Raw genomic sequence first — 15,860 nt, 5'->3', positions numbered from 1 at the left:
CTCTGATGGTGCTAGAGGCTCCGGTAATTGAGGAACATGTATGTTCTTTCGATTTGTTAAATTGGATGGCCGAGTTGTTTTCAGATGAGAACAGTGACTTCCTTTTGGAGGCTGTTGCTGCATATTTTCAATATTCATTTTTAGATTGAGACGTGTCTTGGTCTCTCTTCCATGACCGAGGCCACTTATAGGACATCGGATATTTTGTTATTGATCTTTTTTTCCCAGCCCAGGCCTATTGACTTTATTTTGCCCAATGGCTACATTTTGCATTAAAATTTGCACTTTTATCGAACTCAAAACTTTTTGTTCTCATCTTTGAGCGAATTCGGACCTGACTATTGTTCTTGAACTCTGCATTCACAAATTTGCCCCTTATCTTATCTGTGCTCGGATCAAGGGAGGATGTCATGTTGTTAGGCTTTGCCTTTACACTGTGTTAAGTAAGCAGAGCTTATTAGAAGTTTAAATGCCATTTTACCTCTCTGCTGCTTTTGCACACGGCACATATTGGTATTAATGCTTTGAGCCTAGTAGAATATTTTGCTTCACACGAGAATAATATGTTTTCCTATAGTATCAGCTTTGCTTGGTAAGCTATGTCTGAACAGTGAGTGCCGAGGCCTTCATGGTTATTTCAACACAGAGGTTGTTGTTCAGTCTGATTAACGCACGTCTTAGACATAACACATAGGCCGCTGTGGCCATCTCTGGCTTTTGGCGCGTATAATAATGCACTGCGCAGAGCATGCACACACACTTGATGAATATCCGTATGCAGAGAGTTGGTGTAGAAGATGATGTGATCCCTTTCTACTAAGACCAGAGGTATGGGGCCGCCCTTCTACATCCCAAAGAAGAGACCTTCCATACTATAAAATAATATACTAGCAAGGGAGGGTAAGACTGAGGTTCTATTTAGACCTTTTCCCTTTAGCATTTTAACATGCTTTCACCCTTTGTATTTTATGGACTAGTAACTATGCTGATAACCTTGTTGCTTATAATATGTTTGCTTATATTAGCCAAGATACTGCGCTTGAGAACACTGCATTAGAAATAAATATTTCAAACTTGCACGTGGCCTCATTTACTCCTCGTTCTGGACTGGTATGATAGTATAACGAAAGAGTGTTCATGTTTTTCCACGTGACCTGAGGTGTTCTAAGTTCATGTTCTGGGTAGTCTAATCATTGGAACCAATGAGACAATGATTGCTAGTCTGGCAGGGGATTTTGGATACTAAGGTGAGTTTTGGCACACCCTAATTCACTGAGGTTCCACAACTCTATGCACAGTTCTGTGTAGAATCCCTGCGACATGCCTTAGTCATTTGGTTCTGGCAGCCTGTCTCTGGTTGCATGCTTGGGTGTAGTTGGCAGTTGGGCTTTGATGCCCTTCCACTGCCCAGGTTCTTGCATCTCTCGTTGATGACAGTATCAACAAACAACACTGGACTCTGCATCGCAGCTTTGCATCTCCTCAGAACCGAAGAATCGCCAGCTGTGTGCTAGATCACTGATACCCGAAATTTGCATCACAAACCCTTTCAACAGAATCCTCGAAGGTGATTTGAAAGGACCTTGCAGCTCAGGCTTGTGGCATCCTGGGACCAATGCATCCCTTCCGCTCACCTTCGCCACGATCCACGCAACGCTCTTCAACCAGGATTTAAGGTATTTTGTTCAGCTGGCCTAACTGGGTCCCTGTCGGTGGCCCGTGCTTGGTCATGGGTGGCCGAACTTGTGACTTTGTCCTGGTCTGGTGTGACCAGATATCTGCAAAAGCGCTTTGTGTTTTTTTGTGCTATTTTTCTCTATAACATTTTTAATTCATTATCTTAAGTTCTACTAATTGGATTTTTGTCATTTTGGTCTTGATTTACTCATTCAAATATACTCTGTTCAAATCTGTTGTGGGCTCCTTGTGTGGTGTGCTGTCACTGTTTTACTCTTTGAAGTGTTGCATAAATACTTTGCACATTGCCTCTAAGTTAATCTTGACTTCTCTTTGCCAAGCTACCAAGGAAGTGAGCACAGGCTAAGTTGGGGTTTGCTTGTGCCTTACCTTCACAAGGATTGCAGTTGCTGCTAGATCAGGGCTTACACCTCAATCAACGAACATCCCAATTTCTTACAAGTTCCCTGAAGCCTCTCAATAAATAGAATTTTCATAAGGTCCATGGCAGAACAAAACAAAAATTGCGAGAGCTGAAATGCCTGTGGCCATTGCCAGACCTATTGGCTTTGCTACTGCTTGATATCTCTGTCTTTCACAAACATGAGATCACGCACCAGGGGTGGCTCCTCTATTAGGGCAGACGAACGTCGCCCCACTGCTTTCTTGCAGTGCGAGAAGTAGGAACATAAAATGGTATTTTAAATACCATTTTATGTTTCTGTTCTCGCGCTGCGAGAAAGCAGAAGGCAGGGTATGCCTGGTTGGTTTATGAATGGTTGGCGGTGGGGAGGTGGGCGGGTCGGGGAGGAGTGGCTTGCCCACTATTGTGGGTCCTGACTATTTGGTCGGCCCTCTGGGACCGACCAAACCAGCCATACGCATTCTTTATTTTCTCTATGTAGGCTGCATGCGGCCTACATAGAGAAAATGGCCTCCCTACAGGCACCCGGCTGGGCCTTGTCCCCACCAATCACAACGCTGCCATTGCAGCGGTGTGATTGGCTATGGGGAGAGGAGGGATGATGCCTGTTCCTGTTCCTTGAAGGCAGCAGGAAAACGCCAAATACAGAACCCGGACACGAGCGGAGGCGGTGCGGGAACCGGTCAGGTAAGTTTTTTAAAAAAAACTACGCCTGTGCGAAACTCCGTGCGACCCTACCCCCCTCCGCCCCCCACCTGCGAGCCGTGACTGGTACGCACATACATCGTTATCTTTGTCTTAGTCTCTCTCACACACACACAAACACCCACCCACACACACGTTACAGCTCTCTCTCAATTATCTTTGTTTCAGCAATGTTTCCTTACAGATAAAAACACAGACAATACATTTGCAATGTTCGATCAAAATCACACAATAAAAGATATTCGAGTGCCAAGACAAGACTCACATTATTCATGAAGTAAGTAATTGACCCTTAATTTGTAGCAAAAGTGGTAAAGCACCTGCCAGTGATAGTCCAAAAGTGCAATCACAATAAAATACTGATGCTTGTGCAAAACGACAAGATCTGAAATGTGTTATCATTTAGGACAATAGGTAAGTACGTGCTAGTACTAATCTGAGTGAGGTTTTCTTTGTTGTGCAAAGTTTAAAAAATCTATGGATTTCCATGATGTCGAAGGCGGTTTTCATCGGATTACAGTAGTCTGGCAAGATAACAATTCAACACTATCTCATGTTTCATTAAAATAGAGACACTATGCCAGCAATAAATCCTACTTGTTGCACCTAACAGTAAATTCCCGCAAAACATACAAATTAAAAAAAGAATTGCTGACAAATATTAATCAATTGTGCAAATAACACAGTAAAGTGCAATTACCAAATAAAATTCAAAAAGCATCATTAGGTTATATTCAGAAAGGTTTCAAATACATTTAGAAACTATTGTTCTATCATCTAACAGTTTATGATGCACTATAGTGATTATTTATAGCCTCCTCTATATCCCTGACTAGTGGCCATACTGCCCTATCATTTTAAACACGTCCTTTTCAGTGGCAGTCTCTCCGTCATTCTCTGTCTCCTTTTCATTATCTCTCTCTCTTTTCATACACACACACATCTTTGTGTCTCTCTTTTGCCTTCGTCTGTGTATCTCTCTCACACACACAAGCCCACAGAGACACACACACTTTCTCTACCTGCAACCCACATACACATCTCTCTTTGACTATCTCCACCTCACACACAGACCCTCGCACACAGTCTCTCCCTCTCTCTCTCTTCTCTCATTCTCCCCTTCATTCTTTCTTTCTCTCCGCTCTATGCCCTAGTTTGGTGTGCATTTATCCTCAGTCCTGGCTAGCTCCCTCCTGTTTCTAGGCAGCTGTCACTCATCAGAGTGAGCATGACTTGCCCTAAAAAGTGTCAGTCCAAGTGTAAAACCTCTCTGGATGCAGAATCATTCAGGTAAGGTAAACATTGACTTAGCCAGGTCTTTGTTGTTTGTTTTTCTTTTTCGTGCTTGTCTCTGCAAATGTTTCGACCAATACCGGAAAATACGGCAGGTGATTTGCACAAATGATTTTTGTAACTCTTTAAAAAGGCTATACACATCACAAAATTGTGCTCGTTCTACACCACTCTGCTAATGTGTTTGTCACAGTCTTACTTTAGCCACAAGTGAACGGTAACATTTGAAAATAATAGATTTCATCAAATGAAAGTTACATTGTGTTTTTTATTTTAGTTTACAATCAAGCTCCCCAACTTTATGCATCTTGTTCGTAAAGGGAATTGCACCACGCAACAAGCAAACGAGTTTGAAAACCCCGAAAAACTGACTGAGATGAGAGTGACCGAAATCATTAACAAATTGGAGCAACTAATACCCAGTGTCACTTTCACCCACGCGGGCAACTCAACTTGCGCCATAAAGACCAGCGTCAGTCTTATAAACCCTCTAGAGAAGTACTGCAAAGGCGATAACCTAACCATTCAACTGGATATGCATGATTGTTTGGGTAACAGGAAGGTCCACGGAGGAGACTTCTTGAGAGCAAGAATCTATACCCCAGCATTGGGAGCGGGGGCTTCTGGGAAGATCACAGACTTAAAAAACGGATCCTACCTGGTTGACTTCACGTTATTTTGGGCAGGACAAGTTGAAGTATCGCTACTGTTAATCCATCCCAGCGAAGCTGTTTCTGGCCTGTGGCGAGCACGAAACAGTGGGTACGACAATATCGAATTTGTAGGCACATTTGCCAATGGTACTCACAATGCTCAGACTGCGTGCAACTTTGCAACAAAAAAAGACAAAGGGATATGCTTGCACCTGGGCAAGGAGGGGGAAGTTTTCTACTGCATCAAACCTGAACATTTACCCTGTGACACTTTGATTCGGATGCAGTCCTTCAACACAAAGCACTCCTACCTGAGCACTGTCGAGCAGCAGCTACTTGCAAGGTAAATTAGCGCTTGCGTTGTGTGCCTTTTGAATAGGTGCCACCTAAACGAAACTTGCATAAAATGTCACATGGTGAAAGGTAAGTGCTTTGAACATGACAGGCCACAGCACCAAGACTTCCAAAGCATTCACTGTGACCCGGGCCGCTCTAGGTCGGTGCGACCGGATCCGTCTCACCTGTCGTTGACTGTGGTAGGCGATGTGTTTAGAAATAAGTAAATACACACCCTTTGAAACTTAAAAGCTCATGCTGTTGAGTTCTTTGTGCTTCCCGGCTGCTTTCAGGCACAATAAAAAATGTCAAGATTACTCTGATGATTAATGTTCCTGCTGGAAAGAGAGCAGAGTTCTGTCTAGTGGTAGTTTCCACTCATGTTTAAGTAGTGCAGAGGGTTAATGTGCTTGAACACGTGCCTCGCCAATCACCGATCTGTATTTTGAAGCTAGATCAGGATGTGACTGCTTTTATCACAGAGATAATTTTGTTACTGACAGTTCATAAGGAATAGCACTCCTTACATCGCATAGAAATACCATGCATGCCTTTACAACGCGGGTATTACTAAACAATGTCAATTACGACGAGTACCATTACAACGCAAAATTTTACCACAATTATACCTTTACCACACATGCCATTTCAACGCCAAGGCATGCATGGTAAAAGTATACTCATGGTAAACGTTTGCAAGGTAAGTGACTCCAACCTACCCTACCCTAATGTAGTTCTGCTGCACGAACTTCCCCAGACCACCAGTCCTCTCCCTATTATAACACTACACTACCCTGCACAACCCCCAACACTACACTAATACCCCAACCCCCAGTCCTCTCCCTACAATAACATTACACTACAATACACAAACACACAACACTACCCTAAACCCTAAAACTCTACCCCCTGCACAACCCTCCCCTTCCCCCAGTCTTGTCCCTACACTCCAACACTACCCTGCACGACCCCCCTACACTACCCGAAACCCTAAAACACTACCCTACACTACACAAACACAACAGTACCCTAAAATACTATCCCCTGCACGACCCTCCCACTAACCCCAGTCCGTTCCTACACTCTAGCACTACCCTGAATGACCCCCTACACTACCCTAAACCCTAAAACACTACCCTACACAAACACCACAACACTACACTAAACCCTAAAATACTACCCCCTGCACAACTCCCAGTCTGGCCCCTACACTCTAACACTACCCTGCACGACTCCCTCGACACTACCCTAAACCCTAAAACACTACCCCTAGCACAACCCTCCCCCCAGTCTTGTCCCTACACTTTAACTTTCCCCTGCATGACCACCCAACACTACCCTAAATCCTAAAACACAACCCTACACTACACAAACATTACTACACTACTTTGACACTACCCTAAACACTTAAAAAGTAACCCCCACCCCAAGCACAATCCCCCTTACCTCTCTCTCCTCGTGGTTCCTCTCTCCTGGTTCCATCGTCGACAGAGTCAAGTCAAGTCAAGTCAAATAATTTATATAGCGCACTACATACCCAGAGGGTCTCAAGGCGCTTGATGGGGTGAGGAATTACTTGTCGAATATCCAGGTTTTCAGTTGCTTTCTGAATGCTAGATGGTTCTGAGTGAGGCGAAGGTGAGTGGGAAGTGAGTTCCAGGTTTTAGCTGCCAGGTAGGAGAAGGATCTTCCTCCCATATTAGTCTTGTTGATGCGAGGTACAGTGGCAAGGGCTTGGTTGGAGGAGAGTAGCTGGCGGGGGGGGGGGGGGGGGGGGGTGTAGAAGGAAAGTCGAGTGTTGAGGCATTCGGGTCCAAGTTCGTAAAGTGCTTTGTGTGCGTGGGTTAGGAGGCGGAATGTTATCCTCTTATTGACGGGGAGCCAGTGGAGGTCTTTCAGGTGACCAGATATGTGGTGGTTACGCGGGATGTCTAGTATGAGTCTCAGGGCTCTACAAATCTAAAAAATCTCACTTGACCTGCAGGTCGAGTGAGTAGACTTTTCTACTCGACCTAACCGCAATGCACTCGACCCACAAATTGATCGCATAATGGACTTTTTTCAAAACATTTGCAGCGCCAACAACCCAGGAAAACGTTGGCCAACCAAATTAACGGCAAATTTGATTAAGTTATCACCCATTTAATTTAGCGGTCACACAATCTGCACAATCCTGATGGTGACACTTTCTTGCGAGCAAGATCAAGCAATGAAGGTGAGGAAACATACAAATATTCTTATGCAGCAGCTCGAGATTGCATTTTCAAGGGCACAGTTTAGGACTTGCTTGACAGTGCAACTCTCATTTGACCTTACTACACCAATGTCATTCTATTATACAATTCTTTGCTTCCATAAATGCATATAATTAAATTTCCCATGCTATTTGCACGTAACGCTTTACATTACAACATTCTTGTAAAGTCACTTAGTCAGATCTACTGGCATTACAGTGCTGGTGTATTAGTAAATCAAATCAGATTTATACTAAATAGAAAATTAAACTTTACGTCGCCCAAAGTTTACAGCAGTCACTTAGTTAATCTTGAAAGTTAACATACCTGTAACAGACCTAAGTGACCGAGGAGACTGATTGAGAAAATGTACAGAGAAGACTCACTGAGATGGTATGCAAATGTCAGGCGTCATATATACTGCGAGAAGACAGACACTGACTAGTTATGTTAATTTGGAAAAATGACCATGCTAGAGAGGCTCACTGAATGAGATGCCAAAAAACTGCTTTAGAAAGGCACGTTTAGTAGCAAACATGAGGTCACTAACTCTCCATTGAGGTTTTTTGATACCTAGGCACGTTAGTCCTAAAGCAGGGAAATACTTAAAATGTAAAAATATTTTATTGAGACAGACCTTACCATGTTGTTTTCAAAACCACCTCTATTTGTACACAGGAGAATTAAAAAAAGCCACACATCAGTAAAAAAAATAAAGCGTCAAAAGGGACAGAAACTCAGCCCCAGATCGGCCAGCAGGTACTGTAGGTGGCCTAATCTGTCTCTGAAAAAGAGAAAACCGAAGACAAATCCATGTATAAGACAATGTGCAGGATAGAAAAGATTTTTGGGTGTGGTAATAACAGTAAGATAGGCTGTGCCAGGGGTGGTAGGTAGAGAGTACCGGCACTTCATTTTAGCGACGGGGACTTCTTTTTTGGTCATCAGATCATGACCCAGCACAAAGGCAGGAAGGGGAAAAGTTGGCAGAATAGAAAGATAGTTAGAAGGTGACAAAGAGAAAACACAGACAGTATAAAAAACAAGTGAAATCAAGTGAAATGAAATGAGGGGGCAGGAAGGGGAAAAGGTGGCAGAGAAGAAAGATAGTTAGAAGGTGAGAAAGAGAAAACACGGACGACAAGTATGAAAAACAAGTGAAAACAAGTGAAAGGAAATGAGGGGGTTAGGGCCCAGCCCTGTAACCGCTCCCCCCTATAACAGCGCTAAAGAGACCATCAGTAGACATTCAGAGACCATCGGTGTGAAAGAGAGTGGAATCGTACCAGCTAGCCTTGCTACCAGGTAACTGCCATCCAACTGTGCAGGAGGAAGCAGGTGCCCGAGATTCATTTAGAGCAACTTCACATGAAATACCTCATTATGCTCAAGGACCAATAAAATACACTCGGAACATAACGTGGCAGGAAAAGGCAAGCTGCTACAAAAGTGGACGCAGAGGCTGAACGATAACAAATGCTCTAATTAAGGAATAAAGATGCCGCGCTCCACAACAAGATAAACAGGCAGGATAATACCACTCTCTGCGCCGCTCCCTTAGTGATTGCTGTTGTACAAATGTTCCGGACAAATTTGATTGGCAGCGCCGAGGTTCTTTCAGCGCCAAATCTCTTCTGACTGCTATTTAAAAACACAAGCGGTAGCTCTGGTCATTGCCCATATAAATCAGCCACCGTCGTGGGGGTGGAGGGAGGGAGCCGGAGCAAGGGTGACTGACATGTACACAAAGCGTGGCGGTAGCTCTGAACACATTTGCACACATGATGATTTAAATCAGCCATCGTCATGGGGGTGGAGGGAGGGAGCCGGAGCTGGGCCTAAAGACCGCCACATTTCCTTTGCGGACTACATGACAAATTAGCAGGGAAGAAGTAAATGAGCTTGCTGCCTAGATGCTGTGATATGTCTGCTATAGGTAGCAAGCGACTGGGCGCTAGATGTTAAAAATGCCCATTAAACGTTACATTCACACACCATTGAAAACCACGATGTTTGTAAGAATACGGTCATAATAAGATGGAAAACATTGTGTCTGTCGTATGGACTAGCTAATCATAAGTATGCGTGTGGCTCACTTGAGCGTGTTGTGTAAAATATTTTTAATGCCAACACGAGTATTCAGTGAGGTAGCAGTTCAGGCGTGCTCTGTTTCGTGACGGTGTTTTACATATTGTCTAATGCGTGCATCACAGCACTACATGGCAATTCAGAATCTTTTCAGGTCATGTAGCAAATGGAATTAGGCAGAACATATCAGGAATGGCAAAGGACAACGTGCCATGACACAGCACAACGTAACTAGACATGCCATACGATAAAATGGCATGACACAGCTTAACAAATTAATGCATAACACAACATGCTGTGACGCCATCTCAGCGGATCGGATCAGTCAGCTCAGCCTCATTTGACAAAAGGATGTAAACGCAAGTTGTCGAAACTGACTCACCTCTGCAGGCCAAATCGCCCTGCACTCTGTCCCGAGTCCCGACTCCACCGAGGAGAGCACGTGTGGTGGCGTGCTACGTCATATGCTAGCCATTTTTCACCAGGTCTTTGAACTATCTCGATCCATGCAACGTTTTATGTTTTTGCAGCTCCATGTTAAAGTCACGCTGGTAATGAGCTCCAAGCAGACGTCACTCCTGCATATTTGCACTTTGACGGCCCTGGCCCCCAAACAATAGGCAGTGCGTGCACGATGCCCCCTAAAGCCTTTCATCGCGCACCGCACCGCACCGCAATGCTGCCACCTAGAGCCTTCCACATGCTACTGCACCTACCAGCTAGCACTCGCCAGGCCGGTCAAGTAGGCCTTGAAACTGACTCGACCTGCTGAAAATTCACTCGCATTTGCGAGCGGGCGAGTGGATTTGTGGAGCCCTGAGTCTGGCTGATGCGTTCTGGATGCGTTGGAGTTTTTCTGAAGTTTTGCGGTGGTGCCGGCGTACAGGGTGTTCCCGTAGTCTAGGCGACTCGTGACCAGTGCGTGGGTGACCGTTTTTCTGGTTTCGGTGGGGATCCAGCGAAATGTTTTTTTGAGCATGCGAAGAATGTTGAAGCAAGATGACGAAACGGCGTTGACTTGTCTGTTCATCGAGAGAGAGGAGTCCAGGATGACGCCTAGGTTCCGTGCGTGGTCCGTCGGGATGGGCGCTTTTCCAAGGGCCTCTGGCCACCAAGAGTCGTCCCAGGCGGAGGGAGAGGTACCTAGGATAAGGACTTCTGTTTTGTCTGAGTTCAGTTTCAGACGGCTGTGCTTCATCCACTCGGCAACTTCTTTCATTCCTTCATGTAGGTTGGTTTTGGCGGTGGTCGGGTCTTTGGTGAGTGAGAGGATCAGTTGAATGTCATCAGCGTAGGAGATGATGTTGAGGTTGTGTTGGCGTGCGATGGTCGCGAGGGGGCTCATGTATACGTTGAAGAGGGTGGGGCTGAGTGAGGCTCCTTGTGGAACTCCGCAAGTGACTTCAGTGGCCTCTGACTTGAATGGTGGGAGGCGGACTCTTTGAGTTCTTCCGGCAAGGAACGAGGAGATCCATTCCAGTGCTTTTCCTTGGATTCCGATGTTTCTGAGGCGTTGTAGGAGGGTGCTATGACAGACTGTGTCGAAGGCTGCGGAGAGGTCAAGGAGGATGAGGGCGACTGTGTCTCCATTGTCCAGTAGAGTACGAGTGTCGTCTGTTGCTGCGATGAGGGCGGTCTCAGTGCTGTGTTTGGCTCGGAAGCCGGACTGTGAGGAGTCGAGGGATTTGTTGGTTTTGAGGAAGGCGGCGAGCTGGTTGTTGACAGCTTTCTCGATGACTTTGGCCGGGAAAGGTAGGAGCGAGATGGGGCGGTAGTTTTTGAGTTCGGTGGGGTCGGCTGTGGGTTTTTTCAGGGGGGCGCTGAGTTCGGCGTGTTTCCAGCTTTCCGGGAAGGTGGCGGAGTTGAAGGAGCAGTTGATGACGTCCCGGAGGTGAGGTGCTATGATGGAGTCTGCTTTGTTGAAGATGTGGTGAGGGCATGGGTCTGTAGGGGAGCCAGAGTGAATGGTGTCCATCAGGCGGATGGTGTCCTCGGTGAAGATAGGGTTCCAGTCGTTGAGAATGTTCGAGGGGGGTGAGGGTATGGCAGAAGGTTGTGAGGGTTGGTCTCTGGGTTGGTTGTCGAAGCTGTTGTGGATGTCTGCGATTTTGTCGTGGAAGAACGAGGCTAGGGAGTCGCAAAGGGTTTGAGAGGGAGTGATGTTGTTGGAGTTGGCAGAGGGGTTGGTAAATTCTTTGATGTTGAATAATTCCTTGCTGTTGTGGGCGTTGTTGTCTAGTCGGTTTTTAAGTGCAGCTTTCTTGGCAGTCCGGATCAGTTGGTGGTGTGTGCGGGTGGCGTTTTTGAAGGCATCCTTGGTGCTGGTGTTCGGGTCTTTTTTCCAGGCCTTCTCGAGGGAGCGACAGAGTTTCTTGGATTTCTTAAGATCATCGTTGAACCAGGGAGCGTTTTTGCGGTCTAGTTTGTTTTGACGTTTTTTCAGAGGTGCTAAGTTGTCGGCGCTGTTGGTTAGCCATTGAGTGAAGTTCATGGCTGCTTGGTTGGGGTTCGAAGAGTGGGCAGGGGGGTTTTGAAGAAGCGAGGAGGAGATCTGGTTGATGGTGATTTTGTTCCAGTTTCTTCGTAGAGTGGGTTGAGGATGGTTGTGGGTTGTGGTCTTTTTGTAGACAAAGTGAACGCAGCTGTGGTCCGTCCATTGGAGAACTGTGGTGTGACTGAAGGAGATATGTTTGCTGGAGGTGAAGATGGGGTCGAGTGTGTGGCCTGCGTGATGAGTGGGGGTGTTAACAAGTTGTTTGAGTCCAAGGTTGGCGAGGTTGTCCAGTAAGGTGGTGGCGTTGCTGTCGTTGCTCTTTTCCAGATGAAAATTGAGGTCTCCCAGTAGAATGTAGTCCTCGGAGGGGAGGGCGTGAGGAGTGATAAAGTCAGTGATGTCTTCACTGAATTGTGCACGGGGTCCTGGTGGCCTGTAGAGGAGGGTACCTCTGAGAGTGGTCTTGGGGTCAGTGTGGATCTGGAAGTGAAGGTGTTCGGCGCTAGTGAGGTTGACGTCTGAGCTGGTTGAGATGCGGATGGAATTCTTATGGACGATGGCGATGCCTCCTCCTGTTTGCTTGGTGCGGTCTTTACGAATAATCTTGTATCCTTCCGGGATGGCAATGGTGATGTCTGGGGCTGAGGAGGCGTTCATCCATGTTTCTGTTAGGAAGGCGACGTCCGCAGAGATGGTGTCTAGTAAATTCCAAAGGTCGATGGCGTGTCTGTGGACCGAGCGGGTGTTGAGCAGGATGCATTTTAGGTGGTTGGTGTCAGATCTCTGTTTGGTGTTCGTGGATGTGGAGTTGGTCTTGGTGCCGTCAAATTTGCAGGAGTTACATGTGAAGGGTCCATGGGTGTGTCCAGGGGCGGCTTGGACGCAGGTGGGGAGACGGCCGGGATTAAGGGCTAAGAGGGTAGAGGCGTCATATGTAATGCGGGTGGGTGGTACGGGGGCCAGGGGGTCTGGCGCTGGGAGCAGGCTTGGCGCGGACGGGCGCAGACGGGCTTACCTTTGGCGCGCATGGGGCGCGAACGCTGCGCGTGAACGCTGCGCGTAAAAGCATCTGTCATATATGGATAGTGGGGGGGAGGGGCGAGGGAGGAGCAGCCGGGAGGCGGGTGCTGGGCTGGTAGGCGAGGCAAAACAACAACAACAGCAAAAGCACAAAATCGCAGTGATACAAACAGCGCAGGACGAGCTGGGGCACGGCGCTACAATAAATAAATAATTAAACAGTGAAACCAAGTCTGTGGCAGGCTGGGGCACGGCGCTACAATAAATAATTAATTAGACAGTGAAACCAAGTCTGTGGCAAGCTGGGGCACGGCGCTACAATAAATAAATAATTAAACAGTGAAACCAAGTCTGTGGCAAGCTGGGGCACGGCGCTACAATAAATAAATAATTAAGCAGTGAAACCAAGTCTGTGGCAAGCTGGGGCACGGCGCTACAATAAATAAATAATTAAGCAGTGAAACCAAGTCTGTAAAGAGGCGCTGCAGATAGCGGTGAAGGTCGTTGTGAGGAAACGGAACAACTCAGTTTTATCACAATGATGTGGATAACCATTGCATCGCATGGGTTTTTAAAGTGCATGCGATGTAATGGTTTGTGTTGTAATGGTAGTTGTTACATCGCATGCGTTTTAACGCATGCGATGTAACAACTTGCGTGGTAACGGCCTCGTTGGAATGGCTGTTTACAGTTCATAAGTTACAACCCTAATATAGCACAGTGAGCTATGAGTTGTCTTCAAAGAGCTGCATGTGAACTGCAAGGTGTAGGTTGCCACCCTACCAAATACTTCAAAACTTATGTTTCCCCAGTCTCATCATCCTAATGTTGCTAAAAGGGTTAATTTCGATAGAAATACATTCTTATAAGTATACCCCATCACTGTGGCACATTTTAAATCCTGAGTAGGTACATCTTACCTGTTCTTTCTCGAACTGCACTGCTCCCCAGTCCACCACAGGCTGTTCCGAATTGCATGGAGGGAGTATCCGGCACTACTCCCCACCAATGTTCCCTCTAATTTTTTTCCTCTGTGTGCGGCAGTGTAAGGTCTCTGTGCGCTACAGCCAAGGCTATGTGCGCCAGGAACCTGACAGGGCGCCGGGATGCAGAGACAAATATCAAGTGCAGATTATGAGAGTATTCATGTTAATCGCAGCGCCAGTCATGAGCTGCAATTAACATGAATACTTTCTCAGAGGCACACAATATGCCGAACACAGGGACGGCCTTAGTGCTGGTGGCGGCCTGTGTAACAATGTTTGTTGGTGCCCCCCAATGACCACCTCTGGCAGTGATTCCGTTACTATTACCCTTCAACAGTGCCCCTCAAGTCTCCACTACCATACTTTCTGATATGCATTTAATTGGGTTTATAGCGCCACTCATACCAGTGTAGGGTGTCAGAGCACTTTACATTACACAGAGACAATCAATCATATGTGTAAATCAGTGTACAGTAAATGTTACATCAGACAGAGGAATGCAAGGTGTAGGAGTCACACGTCATCCATACTGGTAGACAGTATATCCAACCTATAAACAAGGAGCGTGTAATTTCATTAATGATCAATGTCCGTGCTGTACGCTCTTCCTCCAATCAAAGAAGATCTTAAGGGAGTCTTGTTGGTAGATATAACAGTTCCAATTTTTATTCAATCCACCAGGCGTTAAAAATTCAAAACAATCCAGCCAGTAGTAAAATTAAATCAGCAGACGCGTTTTGGCCAGTGCGGACATCATCACGGCTCGTAACATCGTATGCCTATCCTGGTACATTCATTTGTACACTTGTACACACTGAAGTGAATGTACCAGGATAGGTATACAATGTTACAAATTGGTTAGATAATATACATATATAATATACCTTGCTGTGAAGACCTGGAACTCCCTACCTCTGCATCTCAAGCAATCACCGTCCCAGCCTCAATTCAGGAAGGATCTCAAGACCTGGCTCTTTGACTGAACTGCAGAACCCACCAGCCCCACCCAACCCCCTTCACCAGCACCTTGAGATCCTTATGGAGGATTAGTCACACTCTACAAGAACCCTGATTGAGTGATTGATTGACTTTTAAATATTCTGCTTCAAAAATAGAATAACGTCAACAAGCAATATATCAACAAGGTAATTATATACAAGTATCAGACATGTACATAACTTGAAGGTCCATAGATGTAGAGTTAAAAATAGTCAATCGAAACCTACCAATATAAATTTATATCATTTGTAATTTGGTCATCAATATTTTTGCGACAATATTCTCATAGCACAAGATTTCTGTAGTCAGTATTCTGACATGCGACTTCTGTAACTGAGTGTGCCTTGCACAGACCCTGGACAGTGTAGGGAATAAAGCCCTGGGTACATATAAAAGGTTTTATGGGTGTATGGGGCTTGCTTTTGCTCTGTGAGGCTCAAAATAGACATATGATGCTGTCCTTAAGTAACTAAGATCCTGATTTGGGGATTGGCAAGAGATTCACTATAGAATAGCCTCAGCTGCTGAAGTCCACAGTGATTACATGTCCTAAAAATCATGCTCAAATCTTCTCTAAGATTTATAAACTGCTGGGACTTGCGGTTATATATTTTCAAAGCATTAAATAACATTAATGACTTTAGGATCTACACAAGATCTGTTATTCCATGTTCTCGTAAGTTGAGGGCTCAGATGGAATCTTTGACACAGTCATTAATATATAGATAAGCAGAATACACAAACCAATATTTTCATGATTCTACCTCATGAAATTTGTAAATACAGATAAAACATGTTGAGAATAATCCACTTAGTTCTGCACATGTTCTCATCCATGGAAAGATGAAAGGCTGAGTCAGCCTGACCAGAATTCCTGCAGTTGGCATATCGTTCTCTACAGCGGGCACTCGATTCCAATAGCTATTGCACCGCCTTCCCGAGAAACCTGAG

The 15,860-nt window shown here is 45.6% G+C and overlaps 1 protein-coding gene across 2 annotated transcripts in view; it reads left to right on the top strand.

The window, feature by feature from the left end:
* The window catches only part of LOC147670584 (NXPE family member 2-like), a 255,540-nt gene that overhangs the window by 38,763 nt on the left and 200,917 nt on the right, over positions 1 to 15,860 (top strand). For both annotated transcript variants that reach the window (XM_086948149.1, XM_086948150.1), the window contains exon 2: positions 4,377 to 5,095. In XM_086948149.1, coding sequence (XP_086804275.1) covers positions 4,377 to 5,095 — 719 coding nt within the window. The remainder of the gene's footprint in view (positions 1 to 4,376; positions 5,096 to 15,860) is intronic.

This window comes from Lissotriton vulgaris, unplaced genomic scaffold (genome assembly GCF_964263255.1).
Source record: "Lissotriton vulgaris unplaced genomic scaffold, aLisVul1.2 SCAFFOLD_1637, whole genome shotgun sequence".
In the NCBI taxonomy this organism is placed as follows: domain Eukaryota; kingdom Metazoa; phylum Chordata; class Amphibia; order Caudata; family Salamandridae; genus Lissotriton; species Lissotriton vulgaris.
This window is presented reverse-complemented; position numbering and strand designations above follow the sequence as displayed.